Source organism: Anomaloglossus baeobatrachus, chromosome 11 (genome assembly GCF_048569485.1).
Source record: "Anomaloglossus baeobatrachus isolate aAnoBae1 chromosome 11, aAnoBae1.hap1, whole genome shotgun sequence".
NCBI lineage: Eukaryota > Metazoa > Chordata > Amphibia > Anura > Aromobatidae > Anomaloglossus > Anomaloglossus baeobatrachus.
In genome coordinates, this window is record NC_134363.1 from 189,089,570 (window position 1) to 189,099,569 (window position 10,000).

General features: G+C 45.4%; 1 protein-coding gene across 1 annotated transcript in view; it reads right to left on the reverse strand.

The window, feature by feature from the left end:
- Positions 1-9,203, reverse strand: part of BSX (brain specific homeobox) — a 13,888-nt gene extending 4,685 nt beyond the window's left edge. Inside the window, exons 1-2 of the mRNA XM_075327997.1 lie at positions 8,581-9,203; positions 2,519-2,709 (exon numbers count right to left, since the gene is read on the reverse strand). Coding sequence (XP_075184112.1) covers positions 2,519-2,709; positions 8,581-8,842 — 453 coding nt within the window. The 5' untranslated portion in view covers positions 8,843-9,203. The remainder of the gene's footprint in view (positions 1-2,518; positions 2,710-8,580) is intronic.
- Positions 9,204-10,000: the final 797 nt, after the last annotated feature.

Consider the following 10,000-nt stretch of genomic DNA (forward strand, 5'->3'; position numbering starts at 1 on the left):
CAGAGGGTCTTGTGGGGTGTTCTCGATATACAGAGGGTCTTGTGAGGTGTTCCCGGTGTACAGAACGTCCTGTGGGGTGTTCCCGGTATACAGAGGGTCTTGTGGGGTGTTCTCGATATACAGAGGGTCTTGTGGGGTGTTCCCGGTATATGAAGGGTCTTGTGGGGTGTTCCCGGTATACAGAGGGTCTTGTGGGGTGTTCTCGATATACAGAGGGTCTTGTGGGGTGTTCCCGGTGTACAGAGGGTCTTGTGGGGTGTTCCCGGTATACAGAGGGTCTTGTGGGGTGTTCCCGGTATATGAAGGGTCTTGTGGGGTGTTTCTGGTATACAGCAGGTCTTGTGGGGCATTCTCAGTATATGGCAGGTTTTATGGGATGTTCCTGGTATATGGCGGATCCTGTGGGATGTTCTTTGTATATGTCACGTCTTGTGGGGCGTTCTTGGTATATGGCAGGTCTTGTGAGGTGCTCCTGGTATGCGGTGCGTCTCATTGATGGTAAGTGACGTAAGTAAACATTACCTAATCCCCTGGAAGAACGACTGTACCCCAAATTACTGAAGTCTACGATGGCTTTTATAGGCAAGTGTTGGGTCACACGGCTTGCTGTGTATTTTGCTGTGTACGTTGCTGTGTATGTTGCTGTTTACGTTGCTGTGTACGTTGCTATGTAGCTTCAATCTTCTCATTCAATTGATGAGACACAATGCAGCAAAACTACTTTTTAGGGCCCATTCACTTATATACCACAATACTGGAGGGATACTGATTGTAAAAGTGACCCCATTTTGGAGCTGTGAGTTGGTGTGAGTAGGTGTAAGTGTGAGTAGGTGTGAGTGGGTGTAAGTGTGAGTAGGTGTGAGTAGGTGTATGTGTAAGTAGGTGTGAGTAGGTGTAAGTGTGACTAGGTGTGAGTAGCTGTAAGTAGGTGTATGTGTAAGTAGGTGTGAGTAGGTGTAAGTAGGTGTGAGTAGGTGTAAGTGTGAGTAGGTGTGAGTGGGTGTAAGTGTGGGTAGGTGTGAGTAGCTATAAGTAGGTGTGAGTAGGTGAAAGTAGGTGTGAGTAGGTGTAAGTGTCAGTAGGTGTGAGTAGGAGTTAGTAGGTGTGAGTAGGTGTAAGTGTCAGTAGGTGTGAGGAGGTGTGAGTAGGAGTTAGTAGGTGTGAGTAGGTGTAAGTGTCAGTAGGTGTGAGGAGGTGTGAGTAGGTGTAAGTGTGAGTAGGTGAAAGTAGGTGTGAGTAGGTGTAAGTGTCAGTAGGTGTGAGTAGGTGTGAGTAGGTGTAAGTGTCAGTAGGTGTGAGTAGGTGTGAGTAGGTGTAAGTGTCAGTAAGTGTGAGTAGGAGTTAGTAGGTGTGAGTAGGTGTAAGTGTCAGTAGGTGTGAGTAGGAGTTAGTAGGTGTGAGTAGGTGTAAGTGTCAGTAGGTGTGAGTAGGAGTTAGTAGGTGTGAGTAGGTGTAAGTGTCAGTAGGTGTGAGTAGGTGTGAGTAGGTGTAAGTGTCAGTAGGTGTGAGTAGGTGTGAGTAGGTGTAAGTGTCAGTAAGTGTGAGTAGGAGTTAGTAGGTGTGAGTAGGTGTAAGTGTCAGTAGGTGTGAGTAGGAGTTAGTAGGTGTGAGTAGGTGTAAATGTCAGTAGGTGTGAGTAGGAGTTAGTAGGTGTAAGTGTCAGTAGGTGTGAGTAGGTGTGAGTAGGTGTAAGTGTCAGTAGGTGTGAGTAGGAGTTAGTAGGTGTGAGTAGGTGTAAATGTCAGTAGGTGTGAGTAGGAGTTAGTAGGTGTAAGTGTCAGTAGGTGTGAGTAGGAGTTAGTAGGTGTGAGTAGGTGTAAGTGTCAGTAGGTGTGAGTAGGAGTTAGTAGGTGTGAGTAGGTGTAAGTGTCAGTAGGTGTGAGTAGGAGTTAGTAGGTGTGAGTAGGTGTAAATGTCAGTAGGTGTGAGTAGGAGTTAGTAGGTGTAAGTGTCAGTAGGTGTGAGTAGGTGTGAGTAGGTGTAAATGTCAGTAGGTGTGAGTAGGAGTTAGTAGGTGTAAGTGTCAGTAGGTGTGAGTAGGTGTGAGTAGGTGTAAATGTCAGTAGGTGTGAGTAGGAGTTAGTAGGTGTAAGTGTCAGTAGGTGTGAGTAGGTGTGAGTAGGTGTAAGTGTCAGTAGGTGTGAGTAGGAGTTAGCAGGTGTGAGTAGGTGTAAATGTCAGTAGGTGTGAGTAGGAGTTAGTAGGTGTGTCAGTAGGTGTGAGTAGGAGTTAGTAGGTGTGAGTAGGTGTAAGTGTCAGTAGGTGTGAGTAGGAGTTAGTAGGTGTGAGTAGGTGTAAGTGTCAGTAGGTGTGAGTAGGAGTTAGTAGGTGTGAGTAGGTGTAAGTGTCAGTAGGTGTGAGTAGGTGTGAGTAGGTGTAAGTGTCAGTAGGTGTGAGTAGGTGTGAGTAGTCTTCACCTTGGATGTTTATTGGAGATTTGTTTCTACAACCATTACTGATCAGGTGTATCTCATCTATGAGACCCACCTGCGGGGCAGCCCCGGGGCTCTGCTGTTACCTGGGTTTCGGACAGGCTGAGGGCCGTGGCCAGCTCCACTCTCTCGGGGGTGGACAGGTAGCGCTGCAGCTCAAAGCGTTTCTCTAGTCCAGAGAGCTGTGAGTCTGAGAAGACGGTGCGGGCTTTCCTTCTTCTGCAGTGCTTCCCCGGGAGCTCTGTGTGATGGGGGAACAATGCCGGCATGGGCAAACCTGGAGACAAAAACAGAAGTGGAGCGGGATGGTGCCAGGATCAGCAAAAAGTGCAATACATGGACACAGAACCCCAGAGGCCAGGAGTATCATTATAAAGGGGGCAATGGTAAAACCGGCATCTGGATCCTGCAATGTCCCATAGTCCACTGTGCCACAAACAAAACCACCATCATCAAACCGGAGCTTCAATGCACACGCCTAGCCTGGTCTATGGACCCAGAACATAATAATCTATGGACCAAGAACATAATAGTCTATGGACCCAGAACAGAATGCTTTATGAACACAGAACTTAATGGTCTATAGACCCTGAACATAATAGTCTATGGACCGAGAAAATAATAGTCTATGGAACGAAAACATATTAGTCTATGGATCCAAAACATATTGGTCTATGGACCTAAAACATAAAAGATAATATTCTATTGACCCAGGACATATAGTTCTATGGATTAAGAACATAACAGTCTATGGACCCAGAACATAATGGTCTATGGACCCAAAGCATATTGGTCAATGGAGCCAAGTCTATGGAACTAGAACATATTGGTCTATGGACCCAGAACATAACAGTCTATTGACCGAGAACATAATAATCTATGGACCCAGAACATAATAGTCTGTGGACCCAGAACATATTGGTCTATGGACCCAGAATATAATAGTCTATAGTCTATAGAACCAGAATGTCATGATTCTCGTATGACACTGCTTGTGCAGAGCCATTGTATATCTTTATGTTCTTGCTGTCTGCATTCTCCGTGGTCAGGTCCAGTGGGAGGAGCCTATCCTGCCATGCCTCGTTCCTGGGATCACGCTGCCTTATCTTGGAACTGTTTCCCTCGGTACGTTGCCAGTTATAGTTCCTGCTCTGCAGTGTGCGCTTCTGGTTCTTGTAAGTCTGTTCTGATCCTGTCTGCTACCCAGTTTTCTTTTCCCTGACCTCCATCCTCCTCGTCTCGTCTACCTTCCTGTCCCCCTACCCCGCTCTCTGTTTAGTCATCCCGTCTCATTCCCTCCTCCTACTTACTTGTCCTTCCAGTCTCCGACTTTAGCTTTTTATCTGACTATGGCTCTGTTCCCCTCCGGCTCCTGACCATACCTCCTGGCTTCCGACCCTCGGCTCTCACATGACTCCAACTCCGCTTAGGCCCCTTTCACATTGCATTTTTCTCTACGTCCACAGGTCCCGTCGGGGCATCCATCCGGACCGCCCCTCCCCCACTCTGCAAAGCGTGCTCCGGACGCATGCGCCCGACAGGGCCATTCACTGTTATGGAGTGCACGTCGTTAGCGTGTGCTCTGTTTTGTGCCATTTTTTGCACATATACGTTTCTGCAGACGGACACCCGAACATACTCCTCTACGTTCGGGTGTCCGTCTGCAGAAACGTATATGAGCAAAAAATGGCACAAAACAGAGCACACGCTAACGCAGTGCGCTCCATAACAGTGAATGGCCCTGTCGGGCGCATGCGCCCGGAGCACGCTTTGCAGAGTGGAGGAGGGGCAGTCCGGACGGATGCCCCGACGGGACCTGTGGACGTAGGGAAAAACGCAATGTGAAAGGAGCCTTTAGGCTATGTGCGCACGTTGCGTAAAAACATGCAGTTACGCTGCGCTTTGTAGCGCAGCGTAACTGCATGCGTCCAGCGTCCCCTGCACAGTCTATAGAGATTGTGCAGGGGCCGTGCGCACGTGGCGTCTAAGAGCGCAGCGCTTCGGCTACTGCCGAAGCGCTGCGCAAAAAGAAGTGACATGTCACTTCTTTCCTGCGCTTTGCCGGCAGCCCCTGCTCTGTCTATGGCAGGAGCTGCAGGCAGAGCGCATGGAATCGGCGCTCACTACGGACATTTCTGCAGCGATCTAAAGCGCACATGTGCTCTTCAGATCGCTGCAGAAATATCTGCAGGGCTAGTACGCAACGTGCGCACATAGCCTTACTCCTCTGTACATAAGTTACTTCCTGTCTCTGACCTCGACTTGATCAACCATTCTACTGCATCCACACATGGATGCTAGTGACCTCTAGTGGCCTTGCGTCTAACTACATGAAAAAGCACTACACCCCTCAGGAGTACCAGCGTACCAGAACATAATAGTCTATGGACTCAAAACATAGTAGACTGTGGACCCAAAACATAATAGTCTATGAACCTACAACAGGGTCACCAACTCCAGTCCTCGAGGGCCGCTAACGGTGCATGTTTTCAGGATTTCCTTAGCATTGCATGGGTGTTTGAATCATCAACTGTGCAGGTGATTAAATTATCACATGTGCAATACTAAGGAAATCCTGAAAACATGCACTGTTAGCGGCCCTCGAGGACTGGAATTGGGGACCCATGATCTACAACATAATGGTCTATGGACCCAGAACATAATAGTCTGACTGGCTTCATGCATCCTTTCACTATATGTGGTATTACATAGGACTGCAGGTGACATCACTACATTATCTGTACTCAGAGAGATATCACTGTTTTATCTGTGGTGTTACATAGGACTGCAGGGGATATCTACTAAATTATCTGTACCCAAAGACCTATCACTGTGTTATCTGTGGTGTTACATAGGACTGCAGGGGACATCTACTAAATTATCTGTACCCAAAGACCTATCACTGTGTTATCTGTGGTGTTACTTAGGACTGCAGGTGATATCTACTATATTGTCTGTACTCAGAGAGATATCACTGTGTTATCTGTGGTGTTACATAGGACTGCAGGTGACATCTACTACATTATCTGTACTCAGAGATATCACTGTGTTATCTGTGGTGTTACATAGGACTGCAGGAGACATCACTACATTATCTGTACTCAGAGAGATATCACTGTGTTATCTGTGGTGTTACATAGGACTGCAGGGGATATCTACTAAATTATCTGTACCCAAAGACCTATCACTGTGTTATCTGTGGTGTTACATAGGACTGCAGGGGACATCTACTAAATTATCTGTACCCAAAGACCTATCACTGTGTTATCTGTGGTGTTACTTAGGACTGCAGGTGATATCTACTATATTGTCTGTACTCAGAGAGATATCACTGTGTTATCTGTGGTGTTACATAGGACTGCAGGTGACATCTACTACATTATCTGTACTCAGAGATATCACTGTGTTATCTGTGGTGTTACATAGGACTGCAGGTGACATCACTACATTATCTGTACTCAGAGAGATATCACTGTGTTATCTGTGGTGTTACATAGGACTGCAGGGGACATCTACTACATTATTTGTACTCAGAGATATCACTGTGTTATCTGTGGTGTTACATAGGACTGCAGGTGACATCTACTACATTATCTGTACTCAGATAACACTGTGTTATCTGTGGTGTTACATAGGACTGCAGGTGATATCTACTATATTATCTGTACTCAGAGATATCACTGTGTTATCTGTGGTGTTACATAGGACTGCAGGTGACATCTACTACACTACCTGTACTCAGAGATATTACTGTGTTATCTGTGGTGTTACATAGGACTGCAGGTGACATCTACTACAATATCTGTACTCAGAGATATCACTGTGTTATCTGTGGTGTTACATAGGACTGCAGGTGACATCTACTACATTATCTGTACTCAGAGAGATGTCACTGTGTTATCTGTGGTGTTACATAGGACTGCAGGTGACATCTACTACAATATCTGTACTCAGAGATATCACTGTGTTATCTGTGGTGTTACATAGGACTGCAAGTGACATCTACTACATTATCTGTACTCAGAGATATTACTGTGTTATCTGTGTTGTTACATAGGACTGCAAGTGACATCTATTACATTATCTGTACTCAGAGAGATATCACTGTGTTATCTGTGGTGTTACATAGGACTGCAGGTGACATCTATTACATTATCTGATTCACTTATAACGTGCCATGGAATAAAAGGCATAATAATAATAATAATAATAATAATAATAATAATAATAATAACTAATAATAATTTAGCTCTGCTACATCTGTTTTTATGTTAGTTGCTCCTGGTATTGTTTTATTTAGGTTTTATACTGTAGTAAATAGAAGATTACATTTATTATTAGTTCTCATTTTCCTGTATATAATTTTTTATTTTCATGGGAAGTATTTGTAGTTGTTATTTATTTAATTTCTGCATTATTATTATTATTATTATTATTATTATTATTATTATTAGCATTACTGTTATTGCTGCTGTTGTTGTTATTATTATTATTAATAACATTATCACTGTTAAAATTATTGTTATTATTATTATTATCGTTGTTGTCTTTCTCATTATTGTTATTGCATTATTGTAGTAGCTATTATTATTATTATTATTATTATTATTAATAATAATAATAATAATAATAATAATAATAATAATAATAATAATAATAATAATAATAATCTGCACAGGTCACTTTTGCGCTTCTGGATCGCATCGCTGCCGCAGACCCGACAATCCACCAGCGATGATCTTGTGACGATCAGGTCGGATATTTGCTCTTAATACCTACAATAAAGGCAGCGGCAGGAGGTGAAAAGAGCCACACACGAGTCACTACAAGTCCCAGCACACCCTGCACTGAGATGTGATCACTGCTCAGCTCTGCTACATCTCTGAGTGCAATGCGCCTGGAATAACGAGCTGTACCTGCCACAGGTGGTATTGACCGTGCTGGGAGTACTCGCATTGCCAGAATCTCCAGATTTAATGTTCTCCCTTCATATAAACCATATTAGCAGGATCTTATATAATTCTCAAGATAAAATCCTATAAAAGCCCCGAAAGACCTAAATGTTCAGGAAAATGCGAATTCACTGACATTCAGAACTGAGCAAAATGTAGCGGAGCTGACTCTGCTGAACAGAACGATCAGATAATGCACTGGATTTTCTAGCAGTCCCATGTAACACGACAACAGAGTGGAAATAATATGTGTAGGACAGCGATACCAATGCTGACTACAAAATTCTCGTTTCTTTTATTTTCAGCCCCATGTAAAAAATACAATCCTGACAACTTCATGATCACAAGCACATTACAAACTCATACCTGCAACCAACACAGGAAACTCAGCTCCGCTACATCCACTACATCAGCGCAGCCAAGACATGGACGGGAAGAAGTGTATCACTAAGGCTTAAATAATTATCAATAAACGAATAAATAGTAATAATAGAAGAAGAAGAAGAAAAGGAAAAAGAAGAAGAAAAGGAAGAAGAAAAGGAAGAAGAAGGAGAAGAAGAAGAAGAAAAGGAAAAAGAAGAAAAGGAAAAAGAAGAAGGAGAAGAAGAAGAAAATGAAAAAGAAGAAGAGCAAGAAAAGGAAAAAGAAGAAAAGGAAAAAGAAGACGAGGAAGAAAAAGAAAAGGAAAAAGAAGAAGAAGAAGAAAAGGAAAAAGAAGAAGAAGAAGAAGAGGAAGAAAAAGAAAAGGAAAAAGAAGAAGAAAAGGAAAAAGAAGAAGACGAGCAAGAAAAGGAAAAAGAAGAAAAGGAAAAAGAAGAAGAAGAAGAGGAAGAAAAAGAAAAGGAAAAAGAAGAAGAAGAAGAAGAAAAGGAAAAAGAAGAAGAAAAGGAAAAAGAAGAAGAAAAGGAAGAAGAAGAAGAGGAAGAAAAAGAAAAGGAAAAAGAAGAAGAAAAGGAAAAAGAAGAAGAAAAGGAAAAAGAAGAAGAAAAGGAAAAAGAAGAGGAAAAAGAAGAAGAAGCCGAATAAACGTATCGATCACACTAATGTCGCAGCGATAGTAGCGGCCTGTTCACACTGCAGCGGATGGGACTTGTCTGTTTTGCGCCTTATTTTCTGCATTATATTTGTTTCCTCTTTTTTTGTCATTGGCTCAGACCCCAGCCCGGGATTTGGGGGGATTGGGGGGAGTCACTCACCTGAGGTGGCCAGGAAGAAGGGGTGATGCTCGGGCTTGTGGAGCGGGTGGTGCGGGTGCGGTGCCAGGATGGTCGGGGTGGGCATCAGGGGGTAGCCATAGTCCAGGAGGGGCACCCGGGAGGTGAAGCTGTTGGCACTGAAGTGGCTGCTCGCGGACTCTCGCAGGGGTTTGGGTTTGTGCAGTAAAATGTCCTCTATGAAGAATGAGGTGGGTCTCTGGGTGGACACCTGATGCACCGGGGAGGTGAAGTTCAGATTCATGCTGCCGGGGGTCCAGGAAAAGCTTCTGGGGTCCCGCTCCCAGCAGAGGGGGCTGAGGACGCTGAAGGCACCAGCAATGGGCTGCAGGGTGGAGGCTGTAATGAAGGGGTCCAGGAGAAGGAAGAGGATGATGGGGATTAGGGTGAAGAGGATGATAGGGAGGACTGGAAGTGCCAGCAATGGATTGTGCCTGGAGGGGATGATGGGGAGGACTGGAAGTGCCAGCAATGGATTGTGCCTGGAGGAGATGATGGGGAGGACTAGAAGTGCCAGCAATGGATTGTGCCTGGAGGAGATGATAGGGAGGACTAGAAGTGCCAGCAATGGATTGTGCCTGGAGGAGATGATGGGGAGGACTAGAAGTGCCAGCAATGGATTGTGCCTGGAGGGGATGATGGGGAGGACTGGAAGTGCCAGCAATGGATTGTGCCTGGAGGGGATGATGGGGAGGACTGGAAGTTCCAGCAATGGATTGTGCCTGGAGGAGATGATGGGGAGGACTAGAAGTGCCAGCAATGGATTGTGCCTGGAGGAGATGATGGGGAGGACTAGAAGTGCCAGCAATGGATTGTGCCTGGAGGAGATGATGGGGAGGACTAGAAGTGCCAGCAATGGATTGTGCCTGGAGGAGATGATGGGGAGGACTAGAAGTGCCAGCAATGGATTGTGCCTGGAGGAGATGATGGGGAGGACTGGAAGTGCCAGCAATGGATTGTGCCTGGAGGGGATGATGGGGAGGACTGGAAGTGCCAGCAATGGATTGTGCCTGGAGGGGATGATGGGGAGGACTAGAAGTGCCAGCAATGGATTGTGCCTGGAGGGGATGATGGGGAGGACTAGAAGTGCCAGCAATGGATTGTGCCTGGAGGAGATGATAGGGAGGACTAGAAGTGCCAGCAATGGATTGTGCCTGGAGGGGATGATAGGGAGGACCAGAAGTGCCAGCAATGGATTGTGCCTGGAGGAGATGATGGGGAGGACTAGAAGTGCCAGCAATGGATTGTGCCTGGAGGGGATGATAGGGAGGACTAGAAGTGCCAGCAATGGATTGTGCCTGGAGGGGATGATAGGGAGGACTAGAAGTGCCAGCAATGGATTGTGCCTGGAGGGGATGATAGGGAGGACTAGAAGTGCCAGCAATGGATTGTGCCTGGAGGG